At 35.0% G+C, this 15,935-nt stretch overlaps 1 protein-coding gene across 6 annotated transcripts in view; it reads left to right on the forward strand.

The window, feature by feature from the left end:
• The window catches only part of ITSN1 (intersectin 1), a 126,522-nt gene that overhangs the window by 50,822 nt on the left and 59,765 nt on the right, over nucleotides 1–15,935 (forward strand). For all 6 annotated transcript variants that reach the window (XM_083817695.1, XM_083817692.1, XM_083817693.1 and 3 more), the window contains 7 exons: nucleotides 799–936; nucleotides 1,857–1,972; nucleotides 5,397–5,659; nucleotides 6,463–6,612; nucleotides 6,781–6,921; nucleotides 10,570–10,657; nucleotides 10,834–10,973. In XM_083817695.1, the coding sequence (XP_083673821.1) occupies nucleotides 799–936; nucleotides 1,857–1,972; nucleotides 5,397–5,659; nucleotides 6,463–6,612; nucleotides 6,781–6,921; nucleotides 10,570–10,657; nucleotides 10,834–10,973 (1,036 nt within the window). The remainder of the gene's footprint in view (nucleotides 1–798; nucleotides 937–1,856; nucleotides 1,973–5,396; nucleotides 5,660–6,462; nucleotides 6,613–6,780; nucleotides 6,922–10,569; nucleotides 10,658–10,833; nucleotides 10,974–15,935) is intronic.

Here is a 15,935-nt window from a genome sequence, read left to right on the forward strand (position 1 = left end):
TCAGCTTTTTTCTGTGACCCAGCATGAGTAGCTCAGTAACACAGGTATGGACCAAATGGGCCTATAGTAGTATTCTAAATTTAAATCCCATAAGCAAAGTCCTATACCTTGAGAAATCAAAAGCATAGATCAATTGCTCACCTTAGATTTTCACAGTATCATGAGACATTTTCCTTTAGGATTAGAGTCAGAAATACGTTGGAGAAAAAAAGCTCATATTTAGGCTGTTAAATTTTGTTCAAAAGCACCTTAATATGAAGGTGTTTTTGGACATTTCATGAACCTGTTGGAGCACTGCTTTTAGGCCATCCTGTGGCCTTACTGCATCATTTTTTTCTGTATGCATGGCAATAAAATGTTTTTGTGCTTGTCTGGGCTAAAACATTAATGGTTTTGATTTTAATGCAAATGTGTGCTCAGGAATGCAAGAAGTATACCAAATCAAAAACTTCTACACTTTCTTGAACAATATTGTGTAGTGGATGTTCACAAGGTGTCTAAGAAAACTCCATTGATTAACATTATTTACATAGCTTATAGTACAGGCAGCACTCAAAAGCAAGAGAAATAGAAATCATGGCTGTAATGATAGTTTCAAGGAAGACATGCAAGAGAAATATGGGAAATAGTGATGCACTTGGTTTTTGCCTTTTATTTGTTTTAAAGAAGTAAAGTAGTGTGAAAAACTAATGGAAAAAATGAATTAATTTGGAACAGAATATACCAAAATTGTGCTTTTTAACAGTGATTTTTAATCTTTAAGAATTTACTCATTTTTTGTATCTTTCCTTTAAAAAGGAATCTTTCAGATATTGATCAAGATGGAAAACTTACAGCTGAAGAGTTTATTCTGGCTATGCACTTAATTGATGTAGCTATGTCTGGTCAGCCACTGCCACCTGTACTGCCTCCAGAGTATATTCCACCTTCATTTAGGTAACTGGTTATAATTCTGGAATCTCACTCCTAAATTTTTGTTTAATTTGGGAAAGCTGTCCTGTGAGTGTAAAGGGCAAGAGACTGAAAAGTAACCCTCCTTGGTTTTGTGCTGCATAAAGGGCACTTTTTGGTTTTATTAGGAGAGCTGGATGCTGGAAATAGCTCTGTTACAAAAAGTCCTTGTAAGAATACAGTTTTTGTCAACGTTTTATGCTAACATACCTTCCAAAACTTACTCAGTCTGGCTACATGAATTTAAAGAGTTGTAGTTCAGGCTTATATTTCTATACAGCAAATAAGATGTATTAGAATTCAAAACATGCCCTGAATTTACACTGTGGCAAATTCTGACGTTTTTTTAAACAGTTGTATCTGTGAATAGTAGCACTGAGTCAGTACTTCCATTTCTCTCTTTCTCTTTTTCTTGGAGAAATGGGTAGGAAGACAGTTACAGCAATGGAACAAATGTTTGCATACAATCATAGCTTCATGTTAAGTATACTCTTGAAGATTGTAATTTTTTGTTTCTTCTGTATGCTGTCTTGTTTTCAGCTTTACTATAGTGAGCTCTTTCGCTCTTTGCAACTTTTGTTGTAGTTTAATTCACTGTTTCCCCAGCTTCAGATTAGTCACAAGTAAGAAATCTTGGTGACAGAGTTGAACACATCTGTAAGCTGCATGATGCTGTGAACTTTGAACTAGGATGCTTAGGTCACCAGTGTGTGCTGTTGGGACTCTGGGGGGTGCTGTTATCTTAATGGCAACTGCAGAATAAAGTACTCTGGACAATGCTGAGGGAACATTAAATATCACTAAACATTACATCATTGCATTTTATTTATGATTTCATCATTAAATCATAAATTCGGCAGGTATAGGTTCTTTTAAGCAACTTAGAATTATCCTTTTATTGACAGAAGAGTACGTTCTGGTAGTGGCATATCTGCTGTAAGTTCAGTATCTGTAGACCAAAGGTTACCAGAAGAACCAGCATTAGAAGAAGAACAGCAGCAACTGGAAAAGAAATTACCAGGTGAGCGAGCATAAATAGTGATGTATTGTGTGCTGTTATCAGAGAAATCATCAGGTTATATTCTGGGAAGTTATAATGACATATTAAGGAATATTTTCTTTCCAAATCAGGTTTTGACATGTCAGAGGTATAACCAAGACAGTGCTTGGTCCAGTGAATTCCTGACTGCAGTATGATCCTTTGTTACTGACAATGGAGATATGGACAGCTTTCAGGCTGCTTGTTTTATGTACTCTCCATAGCGGCAGCACTTTGCAGCCCTATTACAGGACTGTGATGAAAACTTTTTACTACCTCCATCTTCTGACTTAGGTGTAGTATAGTTTGTCTTATATATATATATGCAGAGGCTTGTTTCACTGCAGTCTGTGTAACAATATGCCATTTTTATACAAGCTTTAGCAGCTCTGTTTAAAAAGTAAAATAAAATAAGTATAAAGCCTCTTGGATGCTAAATGGAAACTTCATTACACTTCTGACCGCCCTCTCACACTTCATTCTTTCTTCTATTCTGTTCTGTTCTGTTCTGTTCTATTCTATTCTATTCTATTCATTGATAAATACAGTGGAATGACACAGTGGAAGATGTAGCAGTATGATAGATTTATACAGTGCCATAATAATGCTTTTCTGTTTTGTTCTAAACTCTTTTTCTGGTTTATTTTATTGATTCCTAACACTGTTTTGCCTCTTTGATCACAGCTTGGGTCTTAGTTGATGTTTTCAGAAGACTGTCCACTGTAATGCCAACATCCTTCCACAATATTAACTGCTTTGAGAGTACATAACCATGTGTGTTTAGTTAGGATTATTTTCATTCCCCAAATGTGCTGCTCTGTATTCATTAATCTTTAAATTTCCTCTGCTTCTTCATTGCCAGATCACTCAGTTTTGTGAGATTCTTCCAAAGCTCTTCACAGTCAGGTTTTTATTTTAATACCTTGAATATCTGGCCTCATCTCCAGAAGCTGTCTTGTTACTTTTCAATCTCTTCCAGACCATTGTTGCACACTGAACAGCACAATTGCTAGTAGAGATCTTTGAAGGAGGCTACCAAGAATCTTTCTGTCATTGTTGAAGCTGGTAATTTATTTCACCCCTTAATTCCGATCTTTTAACTGTTTTTTAATTCCCAAGGACCTTCTGTCTCTTTCCAACCCTTGCCTTTGGTTTGTATTTTATAACTAACTGCTGCTGGCAGTCTGCTGAGTAATTCCTGGCTGTAGAAGGATGAAGTGAGATAGCAGGGGCTGCTGAAGCAGACCTCACAGAGGTCTCACAATGATGTGTTTGGTCACAGGTGAGATACGACTCTCTTACACATTTTGAGGTGTAAGTCTTGTGCCCCTGGAATTACAGGATTTTGGGGTGCAGTTGGTAATGCCAGGAGGGTCAACCGCTGCTCTTGGCTTATTTTCTTTATTAGACTTCAAAAACACACAGGTATTCTTTTATTGACCTCATCTGCTTTGTCAACTTTCTTATTGATAAAATTGGGTGGGGACAGATCCCAGCCCTCTACTATATTTGAGAGGCAGCTCTTTCCTGCATTGGCTCTTCCACATGGTGTCATGTGTAGTCATGCATACTAACTCTTTGTGTATTGTAGCCTCTGCTACTTTGCCCAGCATGGGATTGGACTGACTGGATTATAGCTTTCAGGATCATTATACTGTCTTTTCTTAGTGACTGGTGTTGCATTTTTCATCTTCTAGACTTACAGCCTTGAGGCTGATTAAAGGATGGATTGCACAGCCGAGCTAGTATTACAGGATCACAGAATGGTTGAGGTGTGAAGAGACCTCTGTAGGTCATCTGGTCCAACCCCCTGCTCAAGCAGGGCCACCTGTTGTAGTTCATGAATTTTGTATATGAACTATGGATTAGTATTGTCTGGGCTTGGCAACCTGTTACTCTTTATTTTCTTGGTTTTATTTTTGTTCTAAAGCCATTTGTTTCCAGTTTGAGAATAACTAGACTGTATAAACCTTTCATTGCATTTGATGTGTAGATTTTCCACTATAAAGATCACTCATATAGTGAATGACTTCTTGATCTTTCATTGGTTTTGCTAAATCTGACTTTTTTTTTTTTCTGGAGACATTTGAAAAAGTTTTATTGCTGTTTTTTATGAACCTTTAGAAGCTATCTCGTAAACATAGTAACACAAGCCAATAGCTACTCATTTCATTTAATTTGCTAGAAGTTGGTCTCATCTGTTTTCATACTTTGTTACCTCTAGTAGCTACCTTGATTTTGTTGAATAATCATACTTTCTTGTTGGGCAGTCTTTTTAGAGCTTGGTTTTTCATCTTGGTGGTATATGCTTTCTTTGAGCCTTTAAGACAATGCTTAAGCAATGCTGATGCTGCTGGCAAGCGTTCTGTCCTTTTCTTTTTAAATGTCTTGCTTGACATAAATATAAATATATGTTTTTTTCTTTTTGCTTGGTTTCCTAAATTGATGGGGGTTATTCTCTATCTTATCAGTCTTTATTTTAATATTCTTTGAATCTAGTGGCTAATTTAAAACATTGAAGTGATTAAATTTCTTCTTCTGTGAAAATTTGTGATTGGCAGTAAGAAAGACCTATTAACTTAAGAAAAGATAAACATTCAACCGGTTGGGCAGATGTCATCCCAACATGTCAAACACTTGGTGCATGCACACTTTGAAGTGAACATGTACTGTCTCTTGATTTGACTTGCATGCCAAAAAGGTACATGTTGGGCATGAGGGAAGAGAAATTCAGAATATGAGGTATGGGAATGGGACATAGAGGGTAGGAAAAGAAACTGAAGGTGATTTGGAGGGAATAATTTGGAGGAACTGTGTGAGAGAGGTCTGGAGCATTGAACAGGGATAATGCCTCATTGCAGAAGAATGTCAGGGAACCTGTGCTGGAACTGAGGGTGTTGTTTTAGGACAACAAGAGATGAGGGTGTGAATCTGCAGGAATCTAGTCTTTCTGAGTTCTGGTCAAGAACTTAAGTAAGCTATTTCTTTTCCTGGCAGTAATGAGTGATCTTATGAGAATATCAACTTTAAATAAGTTCTGGTCATTTGCATAATGGCTTTTTGATAATATCTTCAGCTCAACTCTGTTCCTTACTTGTAGTAATCAAAGTGATGGTTCTTGTGCTCTTACTATTATGAAATGTGTGGAGGAACTCCAGCACACTGAGGAATGGGAACTGAAATTCACACCTTAGTTTCCCTAGCATGTAGGTTTAAGGAAAACTACAATATAAATTCTAATGATAAAACCTGAATTACCCATAGAGCTATATTATCAGTAGTTGAGAGCTCTTTCTAGTCCTGTTGAAAGATTGTATCACTTTGATTCAGCATAAATGGAAGTGTTTTTTTTTAAGTCACTAGCAAAGTTTAATTCTCCTTTGCCCCATGTTTCTACACACTAAAGTTACATTTGAAGATAAAAAACGCGAGAACTTTGAACGTGGCAATCTAGAACTTGAAAAACGGAGGCAGGCTCTCCTGGAACAGCAACGCAAAGAACAAGAGCGTCTAGCACAGCTGGAACGGGCAGAGCAGGAAAGGAAAGAACGTGAGCGGCAGGAGCAAGAACGGAAAAGACAACTGGAGCTAGAGAAACAGTTGGAAAAACAACGGGAATTGGAACGGCAGAGAGAAGAGGAAAGGAGGAAAGAAATAGAAAGAAGAGAGGTAACCAATTGGATAAAAGGAAGGTGGCTAAGTCATTGAGATCTGGGTTTGTTTAGAACAGAATAGAATGTGTATGCTAAATATTTTGTCATCTTTATTTTTAGTAAGTAAATGTATAAGCAATGAACTTAGATTTTGGGGTTTTTGAAGGTGAGGAAATAGTCGTCTATCTCTTAATTTTTCAAGTGAAATGAATTGATCAGACATTGGGTCTAGGACAGCGTGCTCTGATTTCTTTAAAAATAATTATTATTTTCTTTGATGTAAAGAGATGCATGAATTAATGATGAAAACTTGTGGGCATTGGTGGCATTCATGGTTTTCCTGCACTGAATTAATTTGTTAAAGAAAACACATGCTGGTTAGCTTAACAAAAACTATTAAGTTCTTGCATTGCCAATTAATACATTCAATGCAGTAGCATTTGACTTCTTTGCAAAGCTGGAGAATGCCTAATGGTGGAGAGAGATTTGATGTTAGTTTGGAGGATTCTTGAAGTTTTAATGTGAAGCAACTTATTAAATCAGAAAATTGGATCTTGGGAAACTTACTAAAATGGAATGGTATTCTGTTTAGTTGCATATCCACTATACAGTGAAGCAATAGTGCTTTCAAGTGAGCACTTAAACAACTGAGCAATTTATATACTTAAATGGAGGTACATGCTTATTCCACAATTTAACAGTATGTTTATATTAATGTTTTAATCACACATTATGGATATCGGTGGTTAGAATAGTTTCTCAAAATGGATCTTTCATATCTTTTTTGTTGTTGTTTTATTTTTTGGTTAAATGCTAAAGGCTGCAAAACGGGAACTTGAGAGGCAAAGGCAACTTGAGTGGGAACGTAATCGTCGGCAAGAACTGCTAAATCAAAGAAACAAAGAACAAGAAGACATAGTTGTTCTAAAAGCAAAGAAGAAGACCTTAGAATTTGAGCTGGAAGCCCTAGTAAGTATTGCAGATAAAACACATGAGCATGGTAATGCCTGTGATAAGGTCCTATTTGTTTTCTATAATTTCAACTTTCGATTATGGAATAAAAGTACTTTTTAGATCTTGATTTCTGTGACAAACCATTCTGGTAAAACAAATAAATCTTTGTCTTTTTGTCTAAAGAATGATAAAAAAAATCAATTGGAGGGAAAGCTTCAGGATATCCGATGTCGGCTGTCTACCCAAAGACAAGAAATTGAGAGTACAAATAAATCTAGAGAACTGAGAATTGCAGAAATTACCCATCTGCAACAGCAGCTACAGGTGAGGAAATGTTCTCTGATTTTGTTCTTTGCCTTGTGATTTGACCTCTTTAACTGCATCGATATCCTAAGCAAACTTGACACAAAATGTATGTTGTTTCTTCTATGTGAGCAATTGCTGTAGATACTTTGTCACTTAAAGTTTCTGTACTGTTCTTCAGTGTTGTAAGAACTACTTCCTACACTTGAGGGTATAGCTGTGATTACCACTTCTTCCTCATGGAATCTTCTTGTGCAGAGTAGTAAATAAATTGTTTAGCTGAAGATGCTAAATGGTTTTGGGGACAAGGAGAATCAGTTTTTGTGACATATTTTTATTGCAGTAACTTCCGTTTCTGTGCTGAAAGAAATTACCTCAGTAAAGTGACTTGATGATCCTTTTATTTTTTATTATAAGATAATGAACTCTCAAAACTGAAGTTACCAGTTAAACCAGTTAGTTCTTGGCCTAATCCTAGCATTCTTCTTTCCTGCTTCTCTATCTAAAATTCTCTGTCAAACTGAAGATGGGACTGATCTAATGTCTGCTTTGAGTGAAAGTGTTCTATGCACTTTGTAAAGCTTTCTAGATAAGCTGTAGTATTTCATTTAGGGATTTTTTTGTTTATTAAATATTTTATGTTGCTTGAAGTTAATTCTTGGCCAGTAATAGGGGATCTCTGTGCTTCTCTACCAATTCAAATTGGATCTTGCACTTGTGTTATGGGGGCTTAAAGGTAAAACCTATCTTTAAAACCTAATCCTACTGTTCCATTTCAACTTTCTAAACTTAATTAATATAGTATATTCATTTGAACAAAAACAGCACTTGAAAAGTTCATTTTGTTTGTTTGTTTGTTTTAAGCATGTGTATTTTTGGACTATTTTTCTTATTTCATAAAACACATTTCATTTTTATTAAAGTTTTGTATGCACTGTTACACCTGCCAACAGAAAGTTGTCTTTTTTTTGGCAGCAGCTTGTTATGAAGAGTGTAATTTAGGGATCATATTCTTGCACAGTGTTTTTGTCCACTTGATATGAACAAGGAATGCTACTATGGGAAGCTTGTGACATTAAGAACTGCGATAGTTAGCTTAAAATCACTCTTCTCTCTTTAATGAAATGCTCGTGATTGGCAAGAAAAAACAAAGTCAAACAGCATTCAGTGAAGCGTAGACAGTTAAGTCACATTCACCAGTAGTGACTCAGAGAGACAAAAAGCTGGCTATGCTTAGTTAATGCACTTCTAACTATTTGCTTTCTAAATTGCTTCATTCACAATGACTGTGATAGCAGTCCTGTAATGAAAATTACACTTGCTGTTCTTGGTGGTTGTTTTGTTGGATTTTTGGTTTGAGGGGTTTTGTTTTTTTATTTATCATTGATCTCTCCCCTAATATTTCAGCTAGTTTTGTTTGGGTGGTTTACCAAAATTACGATCCTAGAAAGAAGTTCTACTAGTTAGTAGAAAACTAACTGAAAGTAAAGTAAAAAATTTTATCTGAGGAGAACCTAAAAGAGGGAATAGCTTTTTCCTGGAAAAAAAAGATGAGTATCTCAAATATCCTGTAAATTTTACTATCTGATTTGTAGAGGAAAGAGTAAAACAGTATGTGACTTTTTTAAAAGGCGATTTTGATCCTTTAAACTCTCCAGTAGATGAAGAATCAATATAATCAATTCTCTTTGTAAGATATTATATCTTTACCTGGAAATATTTTAGTTTAATACATCTGATGCTTGATATGGAAAGCGAGTTAATTAAAATAAGTAATTATTCTTTAACCTATTAATTAGTTTCAAGACGGAGTTTGATTAAAATTTTGGAAGAAATTGTATAACAATTTATACTGGGCGATGAAAATTTGTGTTAGTTATGTGAATCTGTGCTATCTGGTAGAGTGGTATTTCCAGGTGTGTCTGGAAGGATCCTGCCTTCCAAACACCTTAACTGTATGTGTCTGAACCATGTTTATACTGTCTGCAGGGCTTCTGCTAGTTACCTGGAGAGTTTATTGCCTCCTTGATGAACAATTTGGCTCCCAAGTAACTTGGCTTTCCTCAGAATCACTAGGAGCAGGGTATGTGGTAGAGACTTACAATGAATTAGTGGTATCTCACTTTCTCATATGCCCTTTTGCTCAGGGCACAGGGTTAGAAGTATTTTCCCTCATTAGATGAATGGGAACTTTTTTCTGTTTGTTTGTATTGGTGGTTTGTTGGGAACGAGGCAGGCCTCCTCAGGCAGATGATTTGGAAAATTCTACATTATATATTGCTGTTTCCCTTTTGTTACTAGGTAGGGAGTAATAGGGCCATAACAGGAGTATGTGTCCATGATATCCTTGAAGAACTTAGAATGATCTACTCATGCTATAGGCAGTACACCTGAACAGTGAAGGATACATGTAACTCCTAATAGTAAAATATATAGCTTATCTTAATTTTTATACTTAATGAGTTTATAAAGTCCTTGACTTTGCTGTGCTATCTAAGTATGTCTTCTGGAACGTAAAGAGATTACAGTTGTCTGTGGTCATTGCATAAGCATAAGATATGAGCCACAAATGGGAGGCTCAGTCAGACTACCAAGAGTAAAGTAGGACAACTATGAAGTCATGTCACTACAGTCAAGCTTGTGCTCTTGTAAGAAAAATTAAAAGCTTTTCATGGGACTCACTCTGGTATTGAGTGGTTAGGTGACATTTGCTCTTAGGATTGTATTATTTCATTTACAGTCCTTTGTGACAAATTGAAATTCTCAGATGTTCCTCAGAAGCCTGCAATTCAGGGTAGCAGCTGAAATAAATTACTTAGTTTGTCTGAAAAACGAGATATTGACACTCAGACAGCTTTATAAGATAAGCTGTTTCACATCATGCTTCTAGAATTTGTTTTGACAACTTCAAGTTGGAGGCCAAGGCTACTGAAAGGTATATGAAGTAGCACTTCATTCTCCAGAAAGAGCAGAGATTATAAATGATCCACCAAAGGAGGAATTTCTCATCTGCAGTGTCTCCTGTAATTTATCAGTGCAAAATCGTATGAATGTTTGTTGAAATTGAGAGAAGACATAATCCTCTTTCAGGAGTACTAAATATAGAGATCTAGGAATCACATGTTCTCATCTAACAGAGTTTGTGTCACATTGTTTTTGTCCATAATGTATTCCTTTAAAGTGAGAACCTTTATTTTCTTTTCTTTAAATAAACTGAAAATATTTGGTTTTTTATTCCTTAGTTGAATGTTTATTTAAGTGAGAAATAAACTGTTAATAAGTGCTTGTTTTAACATATCTTGAAATCTATGTTTGTCTTTTTATGTCCTGAATTTCAATTAATTCCAAGCCAATTTGCATATCTAATGGAAATAGATTCACAACTAAGAAGCTTATATTTGATATGCTTACTTTTATGTATCCAAAAAAAAAAAACAAACCCAACAAAGAACAAGCTAGGACAAACTGGCAGAGAACTATTTCTGAGTGGTGGTACCACACAGGCAGTGCTTCTGTCATAGCAATAATAAATGGTTTACTTTGTGGAAAAGTAAAGAATCATTTCAGAAGAAATGAAAATGAGAGGTCTTATGGCTAAGGTCATCATCTATCACTCACCTTTTCTGTCTTTTTCTTGTCTTGTTTTCTCTCTCCTTGTCGTCTACTCAGGAATCTCAGCAGATGCTTGGAAGATTAATTCCAGAAAAGCAATTGCTTAATGATCAGCTAAAGCAAGTTCAACAGAATAGTTTGCATAGTAAGTGTATTTTTGTGTGTGTATAAACCAGTTAGTAAAAGCCATGATGATGCAATGCACAGCGTACTTTGTAATATTTTGGTATGTTTCAAGATGTGTTTTGAAAAATGTTGCTTTCTGTGACATAAAATTCTCCATGTAAGAAAATATTTATTTCACAATATGTTTAAAAACAGGAGATTCTCTTCTTACTATCAAAAGAGCCTTAGAAGCCAAGGAGCTAGCTCGTCAACAGCTTCGAGACCAGCTAGATGAAGTAGAAAAAGAAACCAGATCTAAACTTCAGGAAATTGATATATTCAATAATCAACTGAAGGTAACCCTAGACTTTTTGATGCTTACTTCTAAATGTTCAATTAATCATTTTCTAACTTGATTATGGAGAAATATGTTGAACTGAAATGATTGATTTAGAATGTCAGTGTTGACAACATTCTGAAATCTATCATTTGTATTTTTAAAGAAAATAGTACTGAACATTCAAAGTAAGAGTTTGAATCAACTTAATCTGCAGAATTTACTTAAGAATATATTTGAGGTCTGATTCCAGATCTATTATTACAAGTATTAAATTGCCAGTTTCTGCCTTTTTGCATCAAAGAAGTGCAAGACTATAGTAGGTCATCAAATCTGCTGGAATCAGTATTTCAAATCTTACAGTGACTTAAGACTTCCTACTGACACACAGAGTTTTTTATCTGCTGTTCATAAGCTCATGGTTGTTCCTGAATGTAGTTGTCTGTTGTTTGTGGTTTCATGCTTTATTGATCAGTCTTTTGTTGAAACTGTGTGCTTTTGTTTATTTCTGCACAAGGAAATTACGGAAATTGCAAAAGTCAGTAGAGGAAGTGTTATTCAGAGAGAAGTTATAAATCAGTCTGCAGTTACAACCTTTTAATAGTGGTTTTTTTTTTCTTTTTTGTAATAAAATATTCTAACGTCTAAGTACTCTATCTACTAATTTAAGTGATGGTTTCTTGTGAAAACTAACTAGAAAAATACTCAATTTCCTGCAAGATATAAAAAATTGTGCTATAGATATTTAGAAGGAAAAGCACAATGATCAATACATTAATGTTTCTGTAGTCCTTTTGAAATTAGATCAGCTATGACTACATCATGTGCTTTAGAAAGGAAGGTGTGTTTGAAGTTAAGCAACAAATACCTGCTTTCAATACTAAAATTACTAATAAGTATAGGAAAAATAAAAAGCTGTATACCATACCACTAACAGGTAGGGAAGTAGAAAGGGGATTATCTCTGGAGAGTCATACCAAACATAAAACCAAACTAAATATTCAATTTACTTTAAAAGAAAACAGAAGAGTTTACCTTATTTGCATTTCCTCTATATATCTCTCTGGGCACGTTATAACATGTTGCGCTTTTTGTGTGTGTTTTTCTTTTTAATGGAGTCCTTTGAACCAATTTGAAGATAAATACGATCAAAGAATATTTGTTCTAAAATTAGTGTCAGTACTTGGTTTGTTCATAGGTGACCCAAACAGTTCATAAATGGGCAGAGGGGGGTGTGAATAATCTTAGTCTCATGACATTAAAAACCCCAAACACTTAAATTTATTTTTTAAAATACTGAAGGGCTCAACAAATAACAAGCTAATGATTAAAAATTGAAAATTCACATTAAACAAAGACATTGGTTTATCAGAATGTCAGAATGTCTGCCATCTGTCTTAGAATACATCATCTAATGGTAAGCTATTTTGCAACTTAAGGGGAAAATTAATTTCTGTGTTCAAATCTTAGTATTTGGAGTTATCACTTTATATGCTGAGAATTAGTCACGAGGACAGTTTTTAGGATAACTTCAGCAACCTTTCTTAAACTGAGGATATTCTGTTCTTGATTTCATAATATGTAGACACGGTGCTTAACAAGAAGACCATTTTGTGATGCTGAAGGTTAGTATTTTTGCCTTGCTGCAGTTTTCTGTGTTTGCTTGAAGAGAAGAGTTTAAGAAGCAAAAGTGAGGCAGTGGAGCAGTTGTACTAATGAAACTGGGAGGTGGGAACAGAGAGAGTTGTATCTTCTTCCTTTTGTAATTTCACTAGATGTGCAAGATGCATTTTTGAAGGCCTGGATGTCTTTTTTACTAGGTTTAAATATCTGCAAAGATATGCCTTTTCCTGGGCTTAGCATAGGGTGATTGTAGCAATCCCATTGGAAGAGAAACTGCTTAGAAGATCCTGTGTGTACAGCAGTATTTGAATAGCCATTATCCTTGTGGAGGAAGCTCGCAGAACACCTTGCATGTGAGAGACTTTGTGCACAAAGTTAGTGAAAGATTTCCTGAAACTCTTAGTTTTGTTAGGGTTTGTGTGAAGTGGAAGTTCTATCCTGAAATGAAGCCAGAACACAGGTATGTCTTAGGTAATAATGTTGCTCAACACAAAGGAGTCTAGGAACTTGAATAATTCTTTTAATCTAAACAGTCAAAAACCTGTGACAACTTTAAGAAGCTGCCATTGGAAAGATGACTTTTTTTTTTTTCAATTTGGTAATAATTTCCCCAACTAACAGAAGAATGTCTTGTTTGCTTATTTAGTAGTAACTGAGTGCATAAATATAACAGGTTAATTTGGTGCTAAAATATCTTGCAATTTGTATAATTATCAGTCAACTGTACAGTGCTCACATTTAAATGTAAATCCTTTTCAAATAATATATCAAAAATTCAACCATATCTGAGCTCTAAATATAATAAGGGCTTCTTTAACTTCAGAACTAAAGGGAAATATGTACAGATGGGATACACATAAATATTTATTTTAAAAATGTCTTTCTATTAAATAAATAAAATTTAAACTTCATTTTTAATTAAGGCTGTTCCTAAATTATCTGGTAGTTTTTAATTCATTGGCCTTTTCTATGGTGATCTACTCTTCCTTTGTGCTCTAATATATAACTGAGATGCACATCGGATGGGGTAGGTGTTAGAACAGCAACACCCTTATTGACGCTGACTTGTGCAGCTGTTGTTCTCTGTCGAGTAATAGAGAGGCACTGGTGCTCACCGTGTTTTCTATAATACAACTGATTTCTGGTCTAGTAGCAGAATGATGTGGTACTTTTTGTGAATTCCCAGAATTCCTACTGCTCTCTGAGAACATATGCCAAACTAACTTACTAGTTATGATGAAATGCTTAAAGAGACAGTAAAATTGACAGCAACATGGAACCATGACCTTTTGTTATCATTACTGAGATCTATTCCTCATGTTTTGGCTATGAATATCTGTTCTATTATCTTCCATGTGAATACACCACTTAAATTTTGCAACACTATAATTAATTCTCTTGAAACAGATAACACTGGATCCACTGGTATCTGACAGAGAAATATGCTGAGATAGTGCAAGTTAAAGTGAACAGTTTGTCTAGTGTGCCTTTTTGTTGATATGACTGTAAGGCTTACTTGATGTTCCAATGTATTTTAGGTTACAGGTCAACTTTTTAACATATCATATAAATGGGTTGCACTGCATTTGCCTCCATATTACAAATCTATGTTCTGCAGCAAGTGAATACACAAAACTGATGTTAAATTACCTCATATTTGCTTCTTGTCTTAATAGCATATATGAGTGACTAGGAAGATAACTGAAACAGGTTTTTTTTTTTTTTTTTCTCAGCGAATCTTTTTACTTCCTCCAAAGCAACTGATTTAAATTTCTTCTCATTAATCGTTTGGAACTCAAGTACTTCAGTTACTTCTTTTTCAAGTTAACATCTCAAGACTTTGAAATGTTCATAGAATTGCGTACTTTTCAAAAACTTTCTGGAGTTTGAATTATTATTAATGTTTCAAAGGAGGTAGATCCAGGTATCTCTATTGAATATCTGTAGCTAGAGCCACATGGTTTGAGCTAACTGATAGTACTTAGAATTACCTGGCTTCTAGGGTGCCACTGTGGCCACAAAGTCTAAAAGTCTAAAGTCTAAAGCCACAGAGTTGACCAAGTGTACTTGTTTGGCAAAGAAATAGGTACCTTAGCCTGGAGCTTGTCAGATATCTCTTAAAATCCTATTTGAGGCATTTTATCAAAGAATATAATAGACTTGTGGATTGCGATGTATTTGACTACAGAATAAGTGAGTGAGTTTGTAACAAGGTTGAGAATTACATCGCATTTTTGTATCCTTAATTAAGTTCAAGGAGTCTAACTTTCAATACTCTTCAAAATCCTAGCCAAGAAAGCTAATAATTAAAACTGATACAGGTACTAGTAAAATGTAACTAGACACTTGTTTTTTCTATATAAAATAATTTTGTAGAATAGAAGGCTGTATATTAGGTTTCCTGTTTGTGTGTATATAGCTCTCCTATAATTTACCTTTAAAAATTCTACATTCAGTGTGAATTTACATTTAAATTTTGCAATGGTCAGTCATTACACAGTCAAATAAAACAATTAAAATAGTTCTTAATAGAGTTTTATGAAATAACCAAGCAGTTATTTCATGCAGCATAGAAGAATCCTGTGTTTAGAGCTTATCTGAGTTATTGCACAGGAGAAAACAACTAAATGAATGTTTCTGAAATGTTAGTCTTGCTGAGAAGCTATTTCCAGTGCCTGGAAAAAGTGGTGAACAGCTAGAATCAAGTTCTTAAAAATGTCTTACATTTTGTGTCATGTTCCAGTTGTTGTCAGTCCCTGTCTAGTCAGTGTGCACTGGACAAGTCTTGCATATGAATGCCTGTTTACATTTGAGCATTTCTTTCTTCCAGTCAGTGGCAATGGAAGATGCAATGCTGCAGTGCCTGGCAGTTCTCCTGGGCTGCGTCAACTACTTAGACTCCTTTCTAAAGGTCTCCATGCCATACTCAGGCAGTACACAACTATCTCAATCTGAGTGATGAACCTCCTCCAGTTATGTGCTTCACTTTACCAGATTTGTTTACAGATGAGTGTGCAGTGTTTAACTAAGTTAGTATTTAATAAAAGGTGCTAGCACTAAAGCATAACCAAAGAGAAGAGTTTTTGTAATCTTATTTATCTAATCCTTGGTGTTTAAATGAGGAGTGTGCCTTGATTTAGAACCTGGGCAAGGTACTAGTTAGTTATTTTTGTCTTTTGCATATCTTGACACTTCAAGACTTTAAATTTTGGTCTATTGGTCTAAAAATTGGTCTTTAAATTTTGGTCTAAATTTTGGCCTATTTTGGTCATCATCAGACCTTTTAAAATGAAAATGAAAAAAATGTTAATCTTAAGCATTCCTACACAACACTGTAATTTGTGATTCAAGGTATGAG

This window comes from Anser anser (assembly GCF_964211835.1).
Source record: "Anser anser genome assembly, chromosome: 1".
Taxonomy (NCBI): domain Eukaryota; kingdom Metazoa; phylum Chordata; class Aves; order Anseriformes; family Anatidae; genus Anser; species Anser anser.